Here is a 26,422-nt window from a genome sequence, read left to right on the forward strand (position 1 = left end):
TTATAATTTACGTTTGCAACGGTTCGGTAGATATCTGTGCGAGGGGAGGAAATCGGTTTAGTGAGAAATTTAGAGATCTTATAAAATAGATTAGGCTATACGTAATGTATTAGTTATTTTAGTATTTCGCATGAAATGATTATGTAAATTTAAAATATACGTACATCAATTTTACTTTATCCTTATGTGCTACATTACTCTACATACATATAAGTAAATATTCCTAATGTATATTTCGTATTACACCATATTTTGCAAACTTCAATTTGTTTCGGGGAAATATGATTCGAGATAAATGTTACAAGTAATATTATGTATAAATAATGTAAAGCTGTTTTGGGTCTTTACACAAACTTTTATTGCTTTCAAACATTAGCCAAGGTCACCTATGGATAAGATAAAATTTCAACTTCTTGAATTTTACTACCGTATGTTTGTAACTATGTTTAAATTACTTTTCGGTAGTTTTTAAAGAACCTACACATAACGTATGAATCGTATGATATATCCTACTGTCATTTTTTTCGGACATAATTAGTTTTTTGTAGTAAAGTTGTGGACGGTTCATTACGTCACATGAGTCATCGTACGTTTTTACTCAGTTCAGGTTCCGGTTCACTTGAACATCAGAGCCGTGTTCAATGTGTGTGGCTTCCTTCGACAGCTCAGTATTTACAATGTGTGTACCTATACATTAATATACAATACTATAGGTACAGCTATACACCCCACACACATAATAATAGTTAAATACTCCCTTCAATTAGATGTTATTGATTTATTCTTGACACTGTATGCTTTTACTTTCTTAAATTGAAATTCACCGGCATTTATGATGATTAATGATTTAACGTAACGTAAAGTAAACGTAAAAAGTATTGATTGCATTGTATTCCCGCAATGTTTAACGATTATCTGTCTGTAGCGTTACTTATTGCGATAAACCGACCGGCAACTAGTTAAAAAAAATATTTTATTTCAAAACGATTTGTCACGCCTTGTTTAAGATACTAACGATAGGGCTGGGATCATTAGGTCGATCGTAGGCACAGATCGAAAATTAAAAAAAACTGAAGTTGATTTACTGGTAGACCTGGTGAACCATTAATCTTGAATATTTTTTTATAAGTACGCATTTTAGTTACTAAGGAGTCATCGTATACATTATACATAATATTGTATATTATTACTTTACAAAATAAAATTATAACTCATGTTTTATATAACATTTTAGCAAGTTACTTTACGATAGCATCCATGTACCATTTTCATTGCACATTTGATTACAGATTTGAGTCAATGGTAAAAAAGTAGATAAGAAAGTATTTCAATTGAAGGTTATCTAGATTCTCAATATGATGTGCCTACCTTGAATAATATTATCTTTGTTCCACTGTCTTGCCCATGATACCTAATCAGTAGTTTACGGAAAAGAATTTGAGGCATAGATAATGTGTACCTAACTATATCTTTAACTTTACTGGTACGTTCTTTACAGTAAAACAAGATAAAGAACCAATTCTCTGTAATCAGAATGTAACGCTAAATACAGATATATCTTATAATATTGATCAGCACCTATTTGCGAGGACAACCTTAGGTACCTACTAGTTTTACATAATGGGGCATAGGAACCAGACCCCTCTCAATGGCATTACCACTCCTGAGAGGCGATCGGTTTCTCTACCCTACACACTTTTTCAATGTACTAAAGCTCTTGTCTTTATCACCGACACGCCAAGAAAACCTGAGGTCTAACCAGCACATCCCCAACAGGCACTATCGGCGACGATACTGCACTACAACAGGAAGCATGGCATGCGGGCGTCAGGCGTGCTATTCTTCTTCTGGTTGCTCGCCACGTTGGCAGCACTGCCACAACTCAGATCAGAGATACTGCTTCACAACGGGAAGGAAGAGGATGAGAACATCAGATACAACTTCATCAGCTACATGATATACTTCCCGCTGGTGGTGTTGATGTTTGTGCTGAACTGCTTCGCTGACCTGCCCGCCAGCCCCACAAAGTTTGATAATCTGGTAAGCTTTTTTCCTTGAGTTAACTAGTGACCGCTTCAGACTTTGACCTCGATTAAGCAGTGTTTCAACAATGTATTGTGGATAGGTATTCCTCATGCAGCCGTAACTCGATATGGCATGATTTGAAAGACGTTCAATACTCATATTGGCCGGCTATTTCCACTCGAGATATCGTTGTAATGATCATTGTGTTTACATATAGATATTTTAAAAAATCCCGTCTGATCAAAATAATTACCGTATGCATAATAATTGAGGAATACAAAATTATAGCTGGAATTATTCTTTGAATTCATATTTATAGACCACAAAATTTAAATGCTTGCCGCTAGTCGCTGATCCAACAACACAGCTGATTGGTCAATTGAGCGGCGTATAATCAATCCAATTGGACCTTTTCAGCGCATTATACGTATATTATCGGGCGTGTGCCTCGATTACATCTTCATTTGTAACAAATTGAAACGATGTACTCTTGTGCAATGTCTTTTGTTGCCTTTAACTGTAAGCATCAATTCACACGTACCACAACCACACCACGTCGCAGCGACATAATGTGGTCAAGCTGTGGTTACGTGTGAATAGTGTGACAGCGGTTTTTTGCAGTTGCATTGTGGCAGCGACAAAATGTCGATGTGGTTGTGTTGTCGCTGTGGTAACCACGTGGTCGTATGCATTTAATAGGGAGAGGAGGTGGCAGCGGTGCCGCCGCCGCGTGGCGGCGTTGCCGACGTGATGTGGTTGCGATGTGGTCGTATTACACAGGTGGTCGATGACAACGGCAAAATGTGGCACGTGTGAATTGGATTATACATTTTCAATACAAAATATACGCCCGACCACACGGCGTGGTTGTGGTGTGGTTGTGGCTGTGGTGTGGTTGTGGCTGTGGTGTGCTTGTGGTACGTCTGAATTGACCCTGATACCTATTTTTAACTGTGGGAAGGTATTGAGTTTTTTCAAGCAGTTTGAAATAGAATTGAACCTAGTGTATACTGCTATACCACTCCATCCCTTCATTATCATACTACATAGCATACACCCATAATCATTTAACACAATTTATTGTTACATATTATTATATACATACATTCATAACATAATATATAAATATCTATTTTATTTTAGTATAAATATAATTATAACGTACCACAACACACTTTTACATATTTACTACACACATATTTATGTTTAGTTGAGGCTCCACTCCCACTCACTAAAATTGGTCCTGGCAGAATACCAGCGCTGTGATTATTTAATTATAATCATAGTATTATGCTGAGTCAGAACCCTTTTGCTAACATGATAAATACACATGTTGCTTTTCTATCTGCATGTCTTTTAATAGTGTTTTGTGTTTATGTAATCTTAAACTTTATGTTAAAAATCTTGCTGTGTAACTTGTGTATGTGTTGTGTTAAGTAAATAAATGATTTATCTATCTATCTATCTATCTATCTATCATCATCATCAGCCAATATTCGACCATTGCTGGACATAAATATATTATGCAACTCCCGTATATCCAGTTGGACTTACAGCGTGTTACTTTTGACAGCTCTTGTCTCCACTCCGCTTGAGAACAACTATAAAATTCTGATCAACTTTTCTTTCAAACTCCCATCTACTAGGCACTAATAAACCTGTGTATCCCGCAGCGCATGTGTCCAGAGAATGCAGCAGGGTTCCCTAGCCGCCTGACCTTCAGTTGGTTCGACCCGCTCGCCATCACTGGGTTCCGTAAGAGCCTGGTGGAATCGGACCTGTGGGCGCTCAACCCGCAGGATTCGTCCAGTGAGATCGTGCCCAAGTTTGAGAAGTTCTGGCAGAGAACGCTTAGGAAAAGGGAAACGTAAGTGTGTTTTATGGTTGTTGTGGCATGTGTTAAATTGTTGAGGTTTTGCTCTGATGGTTATAAATGTTGGAGTAAATATTTATATCGTGTAGTATACCATAATTATAGAAGTGTCTTATAACAAGACAGGCTGCTATGGCGTACCAGCCCTCCCCCAAATACCAAGTGAAGATCAGTGTGTCTTTTTGTTATCCTTTCACGAATCACCCTATTTCCGCACGTATCGAAACAGCATAATTGAGTAACATGTCCTTATCCCCGCAGGTCCAACAACCCTAAAGCCACGTTCACCCGAACGACGGCCACCGTGGACCTGAAGCCGGAGACGGAGCGCAAGCCGGCGTCCATCCTGCCCGCGCTGTGCCTCGCCTTCGGCGGGCAGTTCGTCTTCGGGTCCATCCTCAAGCTCGCCAACGACATATTGTTGTTCCTCTCGCCGCAGCTGCTTAAGTGAGTCTCGTTTATTATTTACAGTAGGATGAATAATATTATAATGGCGAAAGTTTGTGAGTATGTTTGTTACTTCTTCACGTCAAAACGGCATTAGCTGACACCCTGGATTAACACATAGGCTACTTATAGCGGAATCGCCACGGGAAAACTTTTAAGGCGAAGCGAAGTTCGCGGGAACAGCTAGTAGATTATATGCGTAAAACCAAAATTCTATTCGACATCATAATCCGGATAACATATTTCTCTCTTTCTTTTGTTTTTATTATGTGCTGCATAAATTGCCTATTATGTATCGCAATGCGTACTTCCTACGTGTTCGATTATCTTGTTTTACTAATGGGTGTCAATACCAATGTGAAGAGGTTTATTATATAGCCTTCAGAAGTTCTATTTATAATAATTATTGTGTAATAGGATGATATATATTTTATTGGTATTAAATATCTATGATGAGCACAGTATGTTATAGCCATTATCTTATCATCTATCGATTATCTGTCTGTTATACATGATTCAATATTGATAATATTATTGTTATCTTCCATTGACATTATGTTTGATTGGTGACAAAAATCGCGGAAATAGTTATTTTGAATTATCTTCATCAATCCATCAACAATATTGATGATGGTCGGTCAACTACAATCTGCCTACACAATGTATTTACTATCTATAAAATAATTGAATGATTTAACTTTATATTCAGTATGGTACATAAAGATTTGTACTCAAAACAAAGCTTTTTATATCATACTGACTCACTTAATGCATTATGAATGTCCTTAATTGGTGTAAACTAGTCCGTATGCGGGGCGCCTCGCATTCCCACGTATTATAAAATGACGGGCAATGTCGTACCCCCATAATAGTGATATTAACCTAGAGGGGCTTATATTATAAATATAGGATTGCAGGACTTGGCAACAGGTAACATTTATGTGGGAAATATATTTAAATATGATACAGCCTCTGTCTGAAGCTACATTATGTTTTTTTTTTTTTTTTTTTTTTTTTTTTAAGATATTGTTATCACTCCACAGACTTTATGTCCGTGCCTTTTGAAGAGTGGTAATTTTTATGAGATAGTTTTTAATTTTATCTACTTTCTACTCGGTAAGGAAGTTTCATTTATATATAGGTATATATATTCTATCTTTTATATATATATTGTTCTTTTTTTTTTTTCTTTTTCTTTTTTCCCTTTTTTTTTTTCCACTGCTGGGGGAAAATCCACATGGACACCTGGGAAGAGGACCCAGGTAGTGTCGGGCGTTAACCGACTAAAAACCCCCAGCCGTGTATCTCATTATACAAGAATTTTATTTTATTTTTTTATTTTTTATTTTTTTTTTCCTTTTTTTTTATATTAATGGTTTTCAGAGTCACACTTACATTAGTAATGGCAACAAACTTAACAAGGACAGGGCCAATGCCAGCTGTCTTCGGAGAACTTAGTAGACACCTGGCAATGGCTCGGCCCCTCAGTCGTTATAGGTCATGTTTTTCCTGATGTTAGTGTGTGACTCTGTTCTTAAAGATAACTTATTTTAATTGTTAGTTATGATATAATAATCAATAGGTTAGTTATATAAATTATTTTCCCAATTTGACCTATATTTTGCGCTCTTAACCAAAATTATATTTTATGATTTATTCCGCCCCGTTTTGCCTTCTTAACATTTCCCCAGAAAGTGCAATGACCTCTTCGTCTCGATTCTTAACTGCCATTTTTAGATTGTACTCGAGGATGCGTTTCTTTGGCGCTGTTATTGCCGTTTTAGCGAGGTTGCCGATAGCGTCCTCGGTGTCATCCGCATAGTAGGTGCAGGCGGTGGTGTGCCTCGACAGCGCCACTACTGCGTGAGGTATGCTATCGTGCAACTTTATTTTATCTTTTGTTCTTATGATAATAACGGATTCGTACGTCAATCCCTGTGCTTCGTGTATGGTTAGGACGCGTGAGCCCATTCCTTCACCATACCCTTGGCTGGTCAAGGTCTCTTTTTCTTCCTGTGTATGCACCAGGAACAGAGTGTTGGTTTGGGATTTGGGAATTACTGCGTCTGTTAACCTTTTCAGCTGCAGGGATTGGATGCGCGCTGTGGCTGCGTATATGCCTGAGTATACTTCCTTTAGGGCGTATGCAACATCCATGGGGTTTCTGTATGAGCACAACAGCTCCTGGGTGATGTTTGCTACCAGTGTTGGGCGATTGTACCTAAGCTCGAATAGGTTCTCTCTGTCGATATATGGTAGCTGATTGATGTCTCCGATCAGAGCAATATCACAGGCACGAGACAGGTGGGCGGCCATTACGATTGCCCCGAAATGGTTCATCAGGGCTTCGTCAATTATCAGGCGTTGGCAACCGACATGTTCTCTAAAGCCGTTTACCAGGACTGATGCCATCGTACGCACCCTAGTTTTGACCATGTCACCAATACGATGCGCTAGCCTGTTTCTTATGTCGATGGCCGCCTCAGTTGTTGTTGTGATAATGGTGTCTTTGCTCACATCGAAGTTATTTATCACCCAGGTTGTCTTCCCACATCCAGGTACCCCGTTCACCCAAGTGATAGTGGGCATCGTCCAGTGATTCCAGTTGGCGTTGATGGTTTCCACTTTTGCTAGGATTTTATCCTCTAGCATAATCCTGGTGCACTGGGCGACGACCACTATTTGGTTGTTGTGTGGCACAGTAAATTTTGAGGAGTTGCATTCCCAGGGTACAAATCCGCTTTCCTCGCTGTAAGCCGCCATATACGCTCCAGTCATTTTGCCTCTGAGGACTTGGCAACTACTGTTATCGTATATGCAGGCTTCGGCCTCCTCGAGTAGCTACATTATGTTGAAGACAACAACAAACGTATTTTCCCGAGCTGAGTACTAAAAAATCTGCCTATTTTTAGCATTATACTTCTTTGAATCTATCTAACCATTACATCACCGCTGTCATGATATTTGTCTAGTCTGCTAGAAGTGCATAAAGCCACACAAAAAAAAAACTGAAATACCTTGAATCCACTAACAAACATTGGTAAATAAGGATATGAGAGAACATTGTAACAATCTCTAATCATTTTATTACAAGTAGTTAGACTTACTGATGTTTGCGAGATTTTTCTCTATTATTTGTGTACTTACTGTATACCTACTACATGGTGGTTTCATTATGTTGCATTATAATAAAATGATTGTCATACGAAATCATATTGTGAAAGAAAATATGATACACATACCTACCTACCGAATAGTGTATCTAATAGGTGTCCAAGGAAGGCATATTAATCGATATTTATTGCAATATTTTCAGAATTTTACTATTTTTCTCTCTCTTTTTCAGTTTGTTAATAGGTTTCGTAAAAACTAAGCAGCCGATATGGAAGGGATACTTCTACGCTGTGCTTCTGTTGGGATGCGCCACAGTACAGACAATGCTGCTAGCGCATTACTTCACGAGAATGTACCTTGTGGGCATGAGAATAAGGACGGCGTTGACCAGCGCCATCTACAGGAAGTCTCTGAGAATGTCCAACTCAGCGAGGAAAGAATCAACCGTTGGTGAAATTGTAAATCTGATGTCCGTCGATGCTCAAAGGTAAATTTTGTACAACTTTACACTATTATATTCTATTCTATTCTGAGAGGGAGAGAAGTTCCTGTACGTGGCTCTCTCTAATGGAACCTTTCCACATGTCCCCTTAATTTCAGCTCAGCCAGCCTAGCTCCCGAGTAAAGTTAAACTGTTTTTAAAAACAAAGTTATAGTAAAATTCAAAATATTTGTTTCAGTACCATTAATTTCAATAGTGAAACATCAGAAATCTCACATAAAACTGAATATCTTTTATCAAAGTTATACAATTTTAATTACCTGAAATAGATCGCTTTATATTTTATGTATTTAATCTGAATTTTACATCGTACACGAACTCGCTAATTATAGTTTATTAACGGCTATCCGATAACAATTAATTTCGCAGGTTCGTGGAGTTGACAGCGTATCTGAACATGATATGGTCGGCGCCACTGCAGATCACACTAGCTCTATACTTCCTCTGGGGGGTCCTTGGGCCGTCAGTGCTGGCCGGGTTAGCTGTCATGATCATCCTCATACCCTTCAACGCGTTAATAGCCAATCGAGTGAAGACCCTGCAGATAAGACAAATGAAGTACAAGGATGAAAGAGTCAAGCTCATGAATGAAGTGCTCAATGGGATTAAGGTATGTTTTTATTGGCATTATGGTGAAATGTTCGCTAATGCGTTATGTAAGAAAGCGTAGGATCTATAATACTATTATAATACGGTACTGTGATTCGCGAAACTGATACAATATACTCATTTTATTACAATGCATAAAAACCGGCTCTGTTATTTAGTATAATTAATGCCAATGATAAACTTAGCTCGTGACACATCGTCGCTCTTTATGTGGATCGCACGTGCATAGCAACTAAGATAATATTTTTACATATTCACAATAATTGATTGTGATGGTAGGTATGAAATAGCAGGAAGGCGAAAGTAAATCTTATACGACGAAAAGTTGATTTGATAGTAGAATTCTATGAAAACTAAGTAGGTAAAGCTTCCTTGAAAACTCCAATGAAATAACATAAGTACCTATAACTCGAACCTGTTAACTTTAACATGGTAGGCAGAGCTGCATTGTTGCCCCACCTTTCGCCATCTTTTTATTATCTTTTTTGCTTATATTTTTGGCTAATCTGAAATCAGCAAGTCATATCTGACGGCAGATGTGTTACTCATAGAAACACCTTGAGTTGCACAATAGTTTTATAGATAGTATTTAACTTTTATAAATATTGGCCACTTGATGATAACGCTATCTGTCTACCTAAGCCTAACATTGTGCGATGTTATCAGCGCAAATATGCTCAGTTATTATTGTATTTATCTACTACAGTGTGTTTATTGCACTGGGAGTTACGCGCGCGACGTCACCGTATCAGATTTCGCAATCACACTGCATTTTTTCTAGATTTTACTGCCGATGTTACGGTTAGAGGCTGGATGAGCAAGGCCGTGGAAATAAAATGTATGATGTGCCTCAGAAGAGCACTCAAGATCTCAAATAATTTCCGATTGTATGGTGCTTGCTGGTTACAATATGCGCTGAAGTCTTAACTTATATTCTCTGAACCAACTCTCAATTTCAATCAAACGATTGTAATAAAAGTAATTATGGCTAGCCATAGTCATGTAGTTTACACCTATGGCGCAACATTTATTAGTTTTTCCTCTTACCAGCAAAGAATTAACAAGTTTACCATCATAAACTGAAAAACACATGTCACACCTTCTTACATAACATTTCATAAGGTTATGAAACAATATGAGCAAGGAATCGAATTCCAGATACAAAATGTCGATAACTTCACAATGTTTTATCAGTCCTGATTACTCCCGATCGAGGCGTGAACAATAGCTTCCCTCTGGCACGCAGACGTTGCGATTAATAGCCAAGAATATCAGAGGTTAATGAACTATTATGTTCTACATTTTCATGACATGATGCATACTGCATACTCAGGATCACTCACTTTTGCAAAAATAATAGTAATACTTAATGTACACAGCCGGTCTGACCTATCTTCATTCGTGTCGGTCATCCGACTTATTGGATTAGAGAAAGCTGTCTTGGCACTTTTATCAACTCCCGCGTAGTTCACTGAAATCAGGGAATAAGATTTGACACATAGGCAGATAATTACTTCTCTGCGGCCAATCTCATCCCACTTACCCCACCTCTAATGTAAATGTGGTATACCTACTCACATACAATTCGCCATATTCAAAAAGACGTTTCCTTCCAGGTTTTAAAGATGTACGCATGGGAGCCATCCTTTGAGGAGCAAGTACTTAAAATAAGGAACAAGGAAATGAAAGTGCTTAAACAGACCGCGTACTTAAACTCTGCTACCTCATTCATCTGGGCTTGTGCGCCCTTCTTGGTAAGATTTGTACTTCTTACGAAACAAAATATTATTTAAATTACCTACGCTAATCCTCTTTATAAAGAGTATAGGAAGTTCTATGTCCTGCAGTAATCCTAGATATGCAAAAAAATATGCTTATGAGGCCTTTGTCTATTATGTGGAAACATAGATTATCCTTGCATAATAGTGAAATATTTAATAATTCTTGTAGAAGAGTATCTTATTGAATAGTAGTTTGTTTATATTCATTCCTTCTATTTATAAACTATCTTATAATCTTTAATGGCTTTGATAAAATCCACGTTTATTGCCCTTATCATTTCAGAATTAGTATTAAGATTTGATTCAATCAGTGTTGGATTATTTGTATTTATCTGTATCAGGTATTATTTATGTAATCCCAATACGCTACTGGCATATTAATGATTTATCGTTTGATTGTAAACAATGATTTGACAGAGTTCATTTATCGATCACTATCAGAGTTGTTATATTTATTAACATTAATTACGATATTAGTTGACCTTATATCTTGCAATTATGCAATTCAATATCCAGCTACAGGCTAAAACAGATCATATTCTCTTGCAATACAGTCATATTTTTTCTATAGAAAATACAACCAGTTCATTAAATATGTATACCGAACATCGGGTAAGTTATAATTCATAAAGGCTGTTTTAAAAGTAATTTCAGAATACGAAAAAATATGTGCATTTTACTTGAAAGATACCAAAATGTCGTGTTATGTTTAAGGTAACGTTCCTTACATTCTTCACGTACGTGGTGTCCGACCCGACACACCTGTTGACCCCGGAGAAAATGTTTGTGTCCATCTCGCTCTTCTTCACAATGCACTTGCCCCTGGGGCTCCTGCCGCTGGTCGTTGTGTCTGTCATCGAGGTAGACGACTACTAGATCCTAAGCCTACGGAGTATGGTCTCATCGATTGACACACTAACCTCTCTCTCTCTCTCCCATTCTCTCTTTCTGTTCTGTCGCGCGCGGTTTTGGATGACGCTTCCTTCAATTCTTTGATTATGAACGTTTCATTAAGAAGACTTTAAAACGGTATGGGAAAGAAAAATTCTAAGAACTTCGTCATTATCATTCAATATCATAAGTAATTTATACACAACTGAACGGTTAGAATCTAAAAGTGTGATACGTTAGTCGCTGAATACAGCTGAAATCTTTGAAAAGTACTACCTACAAATTTACAGACTCGGAAATTTTATCCGCTAGATTTCCCTCCTATCCATACAAAGCATATTCAAAATGTAAGTAAGTACTAAATATTTTGGATGTACAATGGCGCAGGTATCGCTGATGTCGTTCGGGTGTTTCGTGCTAGTCAATGACAAGGAGGTCCTCGACAGTACGCGGGCTTTCGTTGCATTGTCACTATTCAACATTCTGCGTTTCCCACTATCCATGCTGCCTAACGTTATATCCAATCTCGTACAAGTAAGTTGGTGTTTTGGTACCTTCGCAATAGGGATTGTTTTTACAATGGCAGGTGAAAAGAAATGTTAAGATGAGGCTCTATATTTTATTGTTCTTTGCATCGTTTCACACTTAATCATCCCTTATTTACAGCCAAATTATTAACGGGCATGTCCTTAGATAAATGTATATTCCTGACACTTGCCCTTGTGAAAGCTATACCTAAAGCATATTGTAAGTGTTTGTGTTGATGCTTGAATCAAAATTGTAAAGCCGCATTGTGATAATATTTGTAACTAAAAGTAAAAGATAAAAAAAAATAGAACGATATAAAGTTATAGTTTATTTTTGACTTATCGAAAAAGAAAAGATACAACGCATACACTTTTGAACGCCATTAATAGTTATATATCTTCCTACATTCATGTGTATTGCATTGCACTGACATATCATCAATATTTGAGGTAATCCTGACTCTGACAGTGGGACCACCTCGCATGAAACTGTCTTCGGGCTACGACTCACTAACCAACAATAACTGATACTTTAAATTGGTGATGGAATTAGCTTATAGTTTATCTTTTTACCTATGTGAGCGATGTCTGGGCCTATGTCCAGCATTTGACTGGGATTGATTGGAGTTTTGCTTTGAATCGAAGCGCAGTGAAAGATTTTTCTTCAAGCTGTTTTATTACTCATACATTTAATCTACCTTCATGATTTAGGTGTGTCTCAATATCGGTTAATTCCAAATGCTATCAATCATCTTTGACTGTGGATCGACGTTTTTAGCTTTTTCGTTAAATGTAACATATTCCAAATGTATGATAGTCAAAAACAAAAAGTATAATGTTTTGTTTGCTCTACGTGTTTTGTTTTCATCATTATTTAGCAAGACGAAAACTTTAATATTATATTGCAATTTACAGACATCAGTTGGTATAAAAAGATTGAATAAGTTCATGAACTGCCAAGAGTTGGATGAGAGCGCGGTGACACACGAGAAAGACCGTAAGTTTGTTTTTAAAAACTTCATCATAGGCTAACACTGTAATTCATTTCGTCACAGCAGTTGTGACAAATGAATTTATATGTTAACACGTTACAACATTTGTGACAAATTAATTTAGATGTTTACACGTCACAACAGTTGTTTGTGACAAATTAATTTAGATGTTAACATAATTGAACACAACACATCACTGGCATGTCCTGCGTCCAAGCATTTGCGACTGGAATTTTTAAGGAAACCTACATGAATTTGGTTGAATAAGCAATTCGCTTCGTTGAGCCGTCCCGTCGTGGAGCTGCTTTCTTTATTTTCCAGCGGAGATCCTAAACGTTGTACAACTTATACTTGTGTTAAAAAAACTAATACTTGTTTTCTACAATCTACAAACATTTACAGCGAACCCGCTCTCAATGGAGAACGGCAACTTCTCGTGGGACGAAACAGACGGGTCGTCGGTGCTGAAGAGCATCAGCCTGCAGGTGCCGCGCGGGCACCTGGTCGCCATCGTGGGCGCCGTCGGCTCCGGCAAGAGCTCGCTGCTGGCCGCCTTCCTCGGAGAGATGCACAAGGTACACCACAGTTCACGAGGGTGGACTACACGCACGGCTCCTCGGTGCAAGAGCATCAACCTGCATACGTGCTAGCGAGTTTGCGGGTTTTCCTGAAACTATTACATATTTTTCAGATAACTCAATATGTGTGTGTTAGCTAGGAACTTAGAATTAGAAGCTTTCCTTGCTGGAATGACAGGATAAAAAGTACCCAAAGTCACTGTAAGATAACATGTCTTTCTATTCGTTAAAGAATTCTGGTAATCGAGTTATAATAAGTTTACACTTTTGCGAACGTAATAAGACCACTAACTTGTTTTAACTGTATACGTTTTCCCCAGATCTCCGGCCGCGTCAACACAGTGGGTTCCACAGCGTACGTGCCGCAACAAGCCTGGATCCAGAACGCCACGCTACGAGACAACATCCTGTTCGGGCTAGACTTGCACAAGGAGAAATATAACAATGTCATCAATGTGTGCGCGCTGAAGCCAGACTTCGAGATGCTGCCTGGAAGCGACCAGACTGAGATTGGAGAGAAAGGTACGTAAATATATATAGGGTGAGCCTAAGGCAGATCAATGCTACCGACTCACTGGGATCTTTATGTATTTATTTAAGAAATGTGCTGCAAATATAGATTTAAAACAGGTAAATTACACAAGGCCACGGCACAGCAGTTTTTTTTTGTAATTATGAAAATGCCGATTGTAGATTTTGGCACACTTGAAACCTTAAGCTATCCAAGAATCACTCTTATCAACATTTTAACGTTCCTACAAAACCATAGCTCGAGTTACTAATGATTTATTGACCCTATATGCCCATGGCACAAACAATATCTTTTAGTTTTAGTTTTTAAGTTAGTATTAAGGACTGGGCAGTCTGAAAACCAGCGCAGTGTGTTGCCGTATGCAATACGCAGCATTAGCTGAGGCTGTCCTCTTGCCACTTTTGTATTTAGTAAGCTTAGCTGTTCAATCTGTATTTTTTTCTTGTGGCAATAAACTATTTTTCTTTCTTTTTTTCTTCTTTCTATCTTCTATCTCACTCTAACAACCCTCCCTCCCCCTCTCCCGCAGGCATCAACCTGTCGGGCGGGCAGAAGCAGCGCGTGTCGCTGGCGCGCGCCGTGTACGCGGACGCGGACAACTACTACCTGGACGACCCGCTCAGCGCCGTCGACTCGCACGTCGGGAAACACATCTTCGACAAGGTGACTTGTTATACAGGGTGTTGATACCGTCCCTCAGGCATCAACCTGTCGGGCGGACAACTACTACCTGGACGACCCGCTCAGCGCCGTCGACTCGCACGTCGGGAAACACATCTTCGACAAGGTGACTTGTTATACAGGGTGTTGATACCGTCCCTCAGGCATCAACCTGTCGGGCGGACAACTACTACCTGGACGACCCGCTCAGCGCCGTCGACTCGCACGTCGGGAAACACATCTTCGACAAGGTGACTTGTTATACAGGGTGTTGATACCGTCCCTCAGGCATCAACCTGTCGGGCGGACAACTACTACCTGGACGACCCGCTCAGCGCCGTCGACTCGCACGTCGGGAAACACATCTTCGACAAGGTGACTTGTTATACAGGGTGTTGATACCGTCCCTCAGGCATCAACCTGTCGGGCGGACAACTACTACCTGGACGACCCGCTCAGCGCCGTCGACTCGCACGTCGGGAAACACATCTTCGACAAGGTGACTTGTTATACAGGGTGTTGATACCGTCCCTCAGGCATCAACCTGTCGGGCGGACAACTACTACCTGGACGACCCGCTCAGCGCCGTCGACTCGCACGTCGGGAAACACATCTTCGACAAGGTACCTATACCGTTTTTCACGGGGAAAGACATCTGACAGGACCCTTATTGCATTCGAATAAGGGTAGTTTTTGATTGTATCAGATGTCTTTCCTCGTGAAACAAGGTATAGTGACTACGTTTTTTTTGGTTGGTGACCGGTGAGAGGTAAAGCTAGATTAAGGGATATAAGCAGGAAGCCATACAGAGAAACGAAACCAGCCTGGAGTGGATAGAAAAGTGCGGGAATTAATAGCGGAACTACTAATCTCTCAGCTGCCTTACACCACGCTATCTATATCAGCCGTTGTGGACACAGAGTCACCTTTTCCGTTCGGCATTACCTTTTTTTCCTCTCCGCTGCTCTGTTATACACTGTACTGGTACCGATTTTTTATTATACTCTAGGCGGGTGTAAGAGTAGCTTTGTCACTTCATAGTGGTAAAAAGGTTCCCGCTCAGCGCCGTCGACTCGCACGTCAGGAAACACATCTTTGATAAGGTATTTGTTGTATAGGGTGTTGCGAAAGAGGTAAAGCTGAAAAGGCGTGATACTCAGGGTGTCATTTTAAACAAATTTTGTACTTATGACATTTGGAAATTGTAAGTGCGTATATCATTACGCCGTGTATCGCGCGAGCCATGTTCGACCGCGGCAAACCTGCGTTGAAAATGTTCGAGCTGCCGCGCGCGGCGGAGCCGTCCCCATATTGTGCGGCCGCTGAGCGAGCAAAACTCATATTTCGTAATATCTTTCTAGTAAATTTGTACGCTACTATGCAAGATAAGTCTTCATCACTACCGCAACCAAGTATAAATTTGCAATCATTCACTCCCTTTTCTCCCCGCAGGTGATCGGACCCCAAGGCCTACTAAAGGACAAGACACGTCTATGGGTCACCCACAACGTATCGTACCTGGCGCAGACAGACCTGGTGGTGGTGCTGAAGCAGGGCGCCGTGTCCGAGGTGGGCTCCTACCAGCAGCTGCTGGAGAAGAAGGGCGCCTTCGCCGAGTTCCTGCTGCACCACCTGAGCGACGCAGAGCGGGCCACCACTGAAGGTAAGAAGCTTGGTTTTTATAGGTACTTTAGGGCCTCTAGGTGGATGTAAAAGTCGCTTTGTCACTTCATGGTGGTAAACAGGCAAACGAAGCGCACCATAGGGTCAGAGAAGAATGTGTCTTTAGTGGTATCTCACTGCTGTGCTGAGGTTTGAGGTGCCATTATCGATGTAGATAAACGTGTATACCGCAATTCGCCATAAATACGGCGCTGTGATTGGCGGAACGCGCATTAAACGGGTTTGTCGCCGTCGAAATCGGATCGCTATCTATCGACGTAGATAAACGTGAATATCGCAATTCGGTATAAATACAGCTGTGATTAGTGGAACGCACATTAAACGAGTTTGTCGCCGTCGAAATCGGAACGCTATATAGACATAAAAGTCTGCTAAGAGACAAGACGCGTCTCTGGGTCACGCACAACGTGTCGTACCTGGCGCAGACGGACCTGGTGGTGGTGCTGAAGCAGGGCGCCGTGTCCGAGGTGGGCTCCTACCAGCAGCTGCTGGAGAAGAAGGGCGCCTTCGCCGAGTTCCTGCTGCACCACCTGAGCGACAGAGAGCGGGCCACCACTGAAGGTACGCTGGGTTTTTATAGTCTAGACTGTCACTTCATAGTGGTAAACGAAGCGCGCCATAGGGTTAGAGAAAAATGTGTCTTTAGTGGTTATACCAGTCCCAGTTGCACGGATCCATTATCGACGTAGTTAAACGTCACTTTATCGAAATTCGCCATAAATACGGCGCTGTGATATGCGGAACGCGGATTTAACAGGTTTGTCACTGCTAAAAGCTGACAACATGCAGAACCGAAGCTCCACAAAAATCAGAGGGGATTTTATAAATTTGTAACCAACGCAACAATGTGTATTTTTTCAGAACTGAACGTGATCAAAAAAGACCTGGAGAGCAAGTTGGGCTCGGAGTTCCAGAGCAAGATCCAGCGAGCGCGATCACTGTCTGAAAGCGCCTCGGAGTCTGACGTCGCCGCCGGTAAATATAATCTTATTATTTAGATTAGATCTTATTATCTCTGGTTATTTAGTTAGAAGCTTTGTTGAAGCTTACAGGTTCCTAGTTCAAATGCCGAATGAAATGATAAGCCAAGTAATAAGTTAGGAAAGAAAGTTTTTTTACGAACTTATTACATGGCTTTGTGAAAGCAGAATGATACCTCAGTCGGATGTTTAAACTAGTGAAATAATTATGTCGACTATAATTTTAAATTCGTCCCCACAGGAGACAGGAAGAACAGCATTCGCAAGCAGACCCCCGACACCGTCGCCACCGATAACGAGCTCAAGGAAAAGAACAAACTCATCGAAGTCGAGAAAACTGAGACCGGCAGCGTAAGCACTTTCATAATATTTTGAGTGTAGATCCTAAGTATCCAGAACATATCACATATTCCTTGCTATCAATAGTAATCTTGAGTGATGACGGCCGTCAAAAGCATACTTCAGGAAGCTATCACTTGAATATCCACTTGGAATGATAATTGAGAATTGGTTAGGGCAAGTGGGTGTGCTTGTAAATGTAAAGGACACTTTTTGACAGTTCTATACTAAAATGGCACACACAATAGGCTACTTGACTCTTTTTTAAAGTAGATCTAATATGATTAATAATTGCTCTATCAGACCAAAAATACTCAATCGCAAAACTTTAAATTAAAAGCGAAAACGGTGTCAGCCATATTTGTTTAAAATTATCATATTATTATTAAAAAATATTAGGTAGAAAACAATCATTTGACATTATAATAAGTCATGTATGGCTGCTAGTTCCTGGTGAGTGGAAGCCAGTGTCTATAGCACAGGTCTATTCCTATTATAGGCAATGGCTGTCACCTTTTATGTCACCTTAAATTGAAATAGCCAACTTGTAACGTAACTAATATGTCTTACTAATTTAATTGGCAAATAAATGAAATAACATTTAGCTAATGACAACAAAGCTACGTGAATAGATAAAATATGTCAGAGTGACATTAGTTATTTTCAACCTTTCTGACATCACATCCTGTAATTTCGTGACCAAAGAGCAAGTAACACTAAGTTTTATCATGACCGTAATGGCGGATAGTGTTTTCAGCATTAATTTTTGTTTATGTTTTTTTTGGTTTTGTAATTCAATTTATGCAACAAATGGTTTTGTAAGGTAAATAGACGCATTTTTCCTGAAATAAAAATGACATATTATGTATCTAGCCTATCTGAAACCTAGTTAAACATTGTGAGATATGGCGTTTCGACTTTCTCCGTGTTCGGCATCATAAGGGTCACAGTGACAGTTAAATAAAGTCCGTTTTTCTCTCCACCTTTAATTTGCAAGGTGCGGGTGCCTATATAAATAGAGTGAGTCGCCCGCGCGCCTCAGTTGTAATATCACCATGCAGAAATGACTAGGTTTCAGATAGGCTAGATACATAATATGTCATTTTTATTTCAGGAAAAATGCGTCTATTACGTAGTCTGAGCCTATCTGAAACCTAGTTAAACATTGTGAGATGTGTTTATTATCGCATGGTGGAGAGAAAACCAACTGTGACCCATTAGCTACTGATGAGTATATCAGTAGATAAATATTTGAATCTATAAATTTATAATGCATAGATTTCTAGGTAATAGATATACTAAAAAGATAGGTATAAGTATACATAAGACTTAAGTACTTCCTTATTATTCCTGACTTGTCAGAAAGTTATGGAAGGTATGTACCTATACATATAGGTAGGTATTTATACATATGGATACACACAGTGCCTCTTCGAAAGCAATACTTATAAGTAATTATTGATCAAAATCTTGTTATTGTCAAGGCACTATTTTTAACATACACTAGCCGAATGGATGGAACCAGTGAAATACTTTGCAACAATATTTAAAAGCTGTAAAATGTAGAATATCGATCCAGGCCGGCACATGCTGACTAGGGTATGTAATTCTGGACTGACCTCAGAAATGCAGCAGCCGACCCTGGAGCCTCGAGGACCTGCTCAGTCAGCCCCGTACGACGACACGGCCTGCAACACCTGGCGCGGCATCTAGTCCTTGGAACGAGGAGTGGTGCTTGAACGGAAGATAATTTTACTAAATATCTCAGCCTCATCAGCTACTGGAAAATATTAGATGAAGGCTGTGACACTGGCGGATAACTAAGTATTCAGTTTTTCAAAACATGATGCAGGTCACTATATTCATATTCTAGATTGACAAGTAACACACAGTCTAATTTTGTATTCTAACTAACTCGGCGGTTAACGAGTTCCTGTGCAGTCCTACTAGGAAGGAAAGTTATTTTATAAGCCTTTGCACCGATTTTGTGGGCTACTATCATTCTGTATCATCATGTGTGAATATTATGAGCTCTGGCAGCATTCCTTGGTAGATGACATCAATTAATAAAGATTGATTAACACAACAATAACAATTGTTATAGTTGACAAATGAAACCCGGCTAACATGTCTTAGCTGGGTAAGAAAATGATCAGTCATGCCACCAGGATAAGTAAAATGTTCAGTACTTCATATGAAAAACATTAACAAGGTCACCTTTAGGTATGTTCGTCAACACTAAGGGCAGGTCTCGGCCAAAACCTTAAGGCTTCGCCTTGTTGCAACTTCAAAGGTACGTAGGTAGGTACCTACTTACATTGTTGTAGGTTCGATTTTGAAACCATTAAGTCAACCTAGATAAAACAAAATAAAATAGCTCGATTAAACAAAGATGGTACGTAAAGATGTTAGTTGTACCTGATCAGACCTGATGCAACGACAGCCAACATAGACTCTCTAATCTGTGGAAGCAACAATCATGGTGGCGGGAACATGGACAGTTGGACGAGCCACCTCGAGCCTGACTTATCAATCAGAACTGACAGTTCGCCAACAGCAGATAGCTTGCGGCTATCTATAGGTAAACTTAGGTAGTTAGCTATACCCAAGAAAAAGTCCTTGGACATCGATATGACAGTGGAACGGCGAATAACTGTGACACTCTTTAAAACAAAAAGGCTTGTTGTTGTCCAGCTAAGGAAGGATACCTACTTCAGCGAGCTGGTATTGCATTCTGAAAGAACTGCGAAGAGTTAATATTATGGCTAATAATTTTATTATTACTTATTTAGAAAGTTTTCAGCAAACTCTAATAAATTAAGCAGCTACCATGTCACTATACTACACTATATGCATGTTCCCAGAATAGTGGAAGTTATAATTTTACCAAAAGGTAGTCGTCTCGTGCAAGAGCACCGTTACTCGATTTATTCGATACACAACTAGTAGACAGCTGCTGCGTAGGAGGTTCACGCATTTTTCAACAAAGAGCTCGGATACACACTCACAATCCACTGGGACATAAGGAAGACAGCTAATATGGTGCCACTCAGAAACCGCGATGACACTCCGATCATGATCACCCGACAGTAGGATCATAATAAATTCGGTAACTTGTGAAGCGGTATGGTATAGCAACAGCGACTTTCACTAAATCAGGAATTAGCTCAGTGCTTTTAGGTTGAACACTCGCCGGTGGGATTCACTTTGCTCACAGCCGAGAAAAGAAAAGACTCAAAGCTGGAATCTGCCGATGTGTCATGACACTTAAGATAGTGTCTGGGGGGTCATTTTATATGACGAAAAACGAACTTTCAGTGCACTGCGGCGCGAGCCGCTCTATCTGTTTGTATGTATTAAACGTGCCGATTGCACGACAGCTCTCGTTCGTTCGTTTCTCATCAGTATAGAGTAACGCTCCTACTTACCGTGCGTCACCATTCCCATGAGCAGTCCAATGATCTTAAGGCAGTTTAGAACAAAAGCTGCATTAGACAGTTTCTTCAGCAGAGACATTGAAATAAAAAATTGATTGCACAACTATCCCCAGGAGCAGTCTACAGGTCACTTTGGGCAGTTCAGAAGAAAGCTGCTTTAATAGAATACCCTACCTCAGCGGAGGCATCAAATTGAAGTGCTATAACACGTTACCCGATTTGTCGTCAGCCATGCCGATGTAGTGGCTACGGCGACTGCAGGTGGTTACTCAGGCTTCCTTGGTGTGCCCTTGTATGGCTAACATGACCAACCTTGGCAGTAAACGTTCGTCTGCATATGCCAAAATCTCTGATGAATAGCGCACGTTACTCGATACCTTCTAAATAAGTCACTCATAATGATGGCTGATGATGATGATGACCGTGCTAGCAATAGTGCAGGCGGTTCTGCTGAGCATGAAATCTCTTCCCAGACAGGGGGCGTTTGGATCTGGCAACCAGAACAGGAGTGCCAGGTGTGCGCAGCGATGCAGGTGGGACAACACAGCCGCCAGGGCAGGAGTGCATGGCTGGGTCTATGCAGCGATGCAGGTAGCACAAACCGGTGGCCAGGGCCAGGACCGGGTGTACGCTGCGATGCAGGTGGCACAAAACGGTGGCCAGGGCCAGGACCGGGTGTACAGCCGCCAGGGCAGGAGTGCATGGCTGGGTCTATGCAGCGATGCAGGTGGCACGAACCGGTGGCCAGGGCAGGAGCGCAGGGCCGGGTGTACGCTGCGATGCAGGTGCCACAAGACGGCGGCCAGCGCAGGAGCACAGGGCCGGGTGCAGGTTACACGAAACTTCAATTTCACCGAATCGGCCTGCCTACCCTCAGCGGGTAGGTACCGGCGGATCACATTACTCGCCGCACATGCCACAATGTCCCAACATACTGAAACTCGGAGCCACGTGCTTCCTGTAAAAAATCCTATGACGGTCCTGGAAAGCTCCTGTTTGTAAAGCCTTACATAAGCTATAATCAAGTGCATTATTGTAATAGCAAAGTTTTTATCAACTGTTTTCTAAAAATATTAGAAATTGAGGGTAGAAAAATATATTTTTATTATTTTTTCCTGTATAAAATTAACATATGCTTTACTTAAAGCGGTCATTAATGTAAGTATCTAGCTCAAGCGCCACTAGTAGGACCGGAATATGTGATCAATCATCACCACGACTATTGAATCGGACCCTACTGCGTGGGATAAAAACCCCAAGCGCCGGAGCATTATGACCAGTGGCTGAGCTTTTAAAAGCAGTAAATAATAGCATTTTACTCACGGCTTATCAACTCAAACCTTCGTTCCGAAATCCTCAGCATTGGCTGCGTGCGCAGCAGCCGGCAGGACCCGCGCCGCCTGGTCCGCATCACGCTACAGCTCCTGGCAGCGAGGACTCCGCAAATTCAATATTATATTTTTCCCCGTCGGAGCGAAGCCGACGAGAACCGTGGCTACATTGAGCCATTTTGCCGAAGTGTTCACTTCAAAAATCAAAAACCAACTGAGGCGCGCGGGCGACTCACTCTATTTATATAGGCACCCGCACCTTGCAAATTAAAGGTGGAGAGAAAAATGGACTTTATTTAACTGTCACTGTGACCCTTATGATGCCGAACACGGAGAAAGTCGAAACGCCATATCTCACAATGTTTAACTAGGTTTCAGATAGGCTCAGACTACATAATACTCATTTATGGCTCCAAATTTGATATAAGTCAAATAGCCTATCCTTTGCCGGGAAGGCAAAGAAAAATTGTTAGTTAATTCTGAGAGTACATAGCTAAAGCCAGATTTTAGCGTATTGCCTACCCAGCTACCCACCCTTGAAACAGGCGTAACAATCCATAACAATCTGTACTCTTTTCAGGTGAAATGGACGATATACAAGGACTACCTAACGAGCGTGGGCATCGGCGCGTCTCTGCTGACCGTCCTCATGAACCTGTTGTTCCAAGTTGTGCAAGTCGGCTCGAGCTACTGGCTGGCGCGGTGGTCTACCGAACCTAACATGGTGAGTAACTTTGCACCTTTCGAGCACCCGTTAACGGCTGTATTTGTTCGCAGTATTTCAGCCACCTATAGATAGCTCGATTTTGACAGTCGTGGCAAGTAAGTTACAAGTTCAGAGCATTGATTTTTGATTTTGATATGGAGTAAACGAAAACTCTGTCGTCCTGAAAACGCGCGTGCCACCGCCTGCTCCACCCGCTGGCGTTGTAGACGCGGCCTATCAGTCGAAAAGTGAAACAAATAACACTTTCTTCCATGAGTGTAATAAATGCAATAATAAATATTCCAGACGGACGCTAACGGCACAGTCATCACAAGCACGCGAGACATGTACCTCGGAGTTTACGGCGGACTCGGCCTCGGACAAGGTATGTCCAGTATTTCTATCTACTAACACCACTGTCAATGATATACATATTTTAATTACAACCTTTATGGATGAGGAAACAATCTTTTCAAAATGGTGTCTCGCTCTTATCGTAGCCCTGCACAATAGAATTATACTCTTACTGCCGCCATTTTCATGTTGTTTCTTTATCCTCACGGCATAATAATATACCGTGTGGACTACATCACTGACAAATATGAATCGAATTATATTACTTATTCAAACGTACAGTACGTAGCGGGTAGGAGGGCTAACTGTCAAAACTTACATTTCCACAATATTGCGCAACATTTTTTTTAAAGTTAGTCCTCACACTTCGCTTCTCATGTTTGCTATGACGGCTAAGTGGTTATGATGAAAGATAAAATGCATGAGTTATAAAACGTACACTATAGTCACTGAACCACTGTTAATACTACATCTACTATCAATGTTTCCTATGGTGACTGGTGGTTTGAACTTTATTCTTCATACAGATATCATACATTTTCACGTTCAATGTACTACGTCGGTTGACCATTTACATGACTCCACATATTACAAAAGTAACAAGTTGTCCGTAGTATAAAATATTGCCATTCTACTGCATAAAATAAGTTAGTTACACTTAAATACTATTTTGTATTTATTTGTTATTTATATACAACTCAATGTCGTGGCTTTATTTGTTCGGTGTATATTAATTTATTGAAATATCACTATGACTAAAGCTTGCATAAGAGCCCAAATATTTTAATAATAACTTTTTTTTTACTTTTATTGTAATAGTCAGTGTGCGTCAAACAACTGCATCTGCAGTCAAATCCACTTCCAAATAACAATATCTGTTCTACTTACTATCTTATTTATACATTTATGTTGTGTCCTTATTATTTTGCATAATATTAGGTGTGGTCAACCTGACTAGTTTTATAGGCAATCACAAACTATTATAATAATGAATACATTATGTATGTATGCATATAATACGAGTATTTATGAATGTTATTATCATATTGCATGGTTTGTAAATGCATGGTGTTCTATACTTTTTTAAACTACCTTCTTATTCATATTTTAAATATATAAATATCTTCTGTGTCGCTCGCTTCTTATTATACGCTTATTTTATATTATTATAAAATGATCAATATCAATGTTTGTTGTGGATACAAAATTATAAAATAAATTCGCATATGAAGGGCTCTCTATTTTACTAATGACAATCTGTTACACTTGGCAATAATAATTAAAGGGACTATTGAAAGTTGAGACTGGATAACTGAATCCAGTACAAGATAAGCTTGATTTGGGTTTGATGATTCATAACATCATATTTTACATTCATGTCCAAACCATTCATTCGTTAATTTTATACATTGTTGAAAGGTTATGAAAAACATAACACAGACTAAAGTAATCTATGGCTTTACACTAAACTTGTAGCCAAGCCATATCCAGACTCAACTTTGAATAGAAAGAATTTATACCATAATTATGATCTTAAAAATGCACGCCTGCCTTGGGCATTGGGATGTTCATCATTATACTTATAACAATCATCTTCAAAGGGATAAATTTCAATGTTATTTATAAAGGTGACTGTAACGAGGGAGTATTAGCACATTATTTCCAAGTACCTATATGTATAACGCATGTTGATAGAGAAACGGATAAAATATGACGGACGGATCTTTCTAATCAATCTCACTAAACTCGTAGTCCTGTCTCCTGTAGACTCCTGTTGCCCAAAAGGTATAGCATAGTGTGACCGTCTGAGTCATTCCCTTTCGCTTTTGTATACCACTTTTGCAACACTCTTTATACACTGTATACTTTTTATATTGATTCTTTATCAACAAGCATTATACCTATACGACGAATATATCCTAATATCTAAAAACTATAATATTTTACTTTAGCATGGGTTTGGTTTTGAGACTTACTGCCAATTCTAATGTAGGTAAAATTAATATTACACCAGCTGGAGTAAACTGACTATCTAATTAATATGTACTACTGAATTGTAGGCTAGTACAATTTAGTTTCAGTTTACTACAGCTGGTAAAAACTAGCATAGCATATTTAGGCCACTTGCACCAACCGTTTTGAAAGTCTCAGTTATTTCTGGTAAAAATTAAACAATCGCGATGGAAAACTTCAAATGAATGCACAGCGTTAGAAGTATTGCGTCACTCTTAACAGGATGTAAAAGTGAATTAAAATCTAAAAGATGCTCATGGAATCTTTCCGGGGTCTGATTCTGGAGGCATAAATCCGTAACTGTTGTTTGCAAGTGGCCTACCCTAGCCGTGTGTGTGACGCGATGTGTGTGTGGCGCGGCAGTGATCGCGGTGTCGGTGTCATCACTGGCCCTCTACCTGGGCGCGCTGGCGGCGGCGCGCTCGCTCCACAACGCTCTGCTGGCGGGGGTACTGCGAGCTCCGTCCATCGGCTTCTTCGACTGCACGCCGGTGGGCCGTATCATCAACCGCTTCAGCAAGGATGTGGACACGCTCGACAATGTGCTGCCCATGACGCTCCGCGGCTGGACCTCGTGCTTCTTCTCGGTATGATTTGGGTTTGCTGGCGGGACTAGTGTCATGTGGAGTGACAGGTGAAGTCCATTGCTAATCTGAGTTAGAATGTTAGGCTCGGTTGACGTTTGCATCATTTCCGTGTATCAGATCTGGGCATCGTAGTCTTGACGAGTATATTTATTGCAAGAAAATGTTACTTTATTGAATATTACGTATTAATACTAGCGAGAGGATTCGAGCCGATGCCCGAAAATGATGCAAATCTGGATCGAGCACTGAAAGTTGCAATGGATTTTGACATGAAACTAGTTTCGTACAGTAAATAAATTAGGATTGGCATTTTAAGGTGTGAAGCTTATGAAATGCTGACCCAATGTTGGTTGTTCGTAAATTGATCGGCTTTTAGGTTTAAGTTTAAGTAATATAGTTTTAGAATTGGGATCAGTTTTGTAACTAGTTTATTTTAATAAGTTTGTATTGCTTTTTATAAT

The 26,422-nt window shown here is 40.1% G+C and overlaps 1 protein-coding gene across 4 annotated transcripts in view; it reads left to right on the top strand.

Annotated features, from left to right (window-relative positions):
- Positions 1 to 26,422, top strand: part of LOC105391710 (multidrug resistance-associated protein 1) — a 42,327-nt gene that overhangs the window by 7,930 nt on the left and 7,975 nt on the right. The window contains exons 3-20 of one of the 4 annotated variants that reach the window (XM_048624599.1): positions 1,777 to 2,040; positions 3,699 to 3,892; positions 4,160 to 4,345; positions 7,692 to 7,946; positions 8,331 to 8,571; positions 10,187 to 10,324; positions 11,630 to 11,776; positions 12,685 to 12,766; positions 13,164 to 13,336; positions 13,660 to 13,861; positions 14,401 to 14,534; positions 15,984 to 16,009; positions 16,591 to 16,775; positions 17,076 to 17,189; positions 17,436 to 17,545; positions 22,882 to 23,025; positions 23,314 to 23,392; positions 25,738 to 25,961. In XM_048624599.1, coding sequence (XP_048480556.1) covers positions 1,777 to 2,040; positions 3,699 to 3,892; positions 4,160 to 4,345; positions 7,692 to 7,946; positions 8,331 to 8,571; positions 10,187 to 10,324; positions 11,630 to 11,776; positions 12,685 to 12,766; positions 13,164 to 13,336; positions 13,660 to 13,861; positions 14,401 to 14,534; positions 15,984 to 16,009; positions 16,591 to 16,775; positions 17,076 to 17,189; positions 17,436 to 17,545; positions 22,882 to 23,025; positions 23,314 to 23,392; positions 25,738 to 25,961 — 2,898 coding nt within the window. Of the gene's footprint in view, positions 1 to 1,776; positions 2,041 to 3,698; positions 3,893 to 4,159; positions 4,346 to 7,691; positions 7,947 to 8,330; positions 8,572 to 10,186; positions 10,325 to 11,065; positions 11,213 to 11,629; positions 11,777 to 12,684; positions 12,767 to 13,163; positions 13,337 to 13,659; positions 13,862 to 14,400; positions 14,535 to 15,983; positions 16,195 to 16,590; positions 16,776 to 17,075; positions 17,190 to 17,435; positions 17,546 to 22,881; positions 23,026 to 23,313; positions 23,393 to 25,737; positions 25,962 to 26,422 lie in introns of all 4 variants that reach the window. The other 3 variants (XM_011563241.3, XM_011563239.3, XM_011563242.3) reach the window with 3 other exon arrangements.

This window comes from Plutella xylostella, chromosome 12, assembly GCF_932276165.1.
Source record: "Plutella xylostella chromosome 12, ilPluXylo3.1, whole genome shotgun sequence".
In the NCBI taxonomy this organism is placed as follows: Eukaryota; Metazoa; Arthropoda; class Insecta; order Lepidoptera; family Plutellidae; genus Plutella; species Plutella xylostella.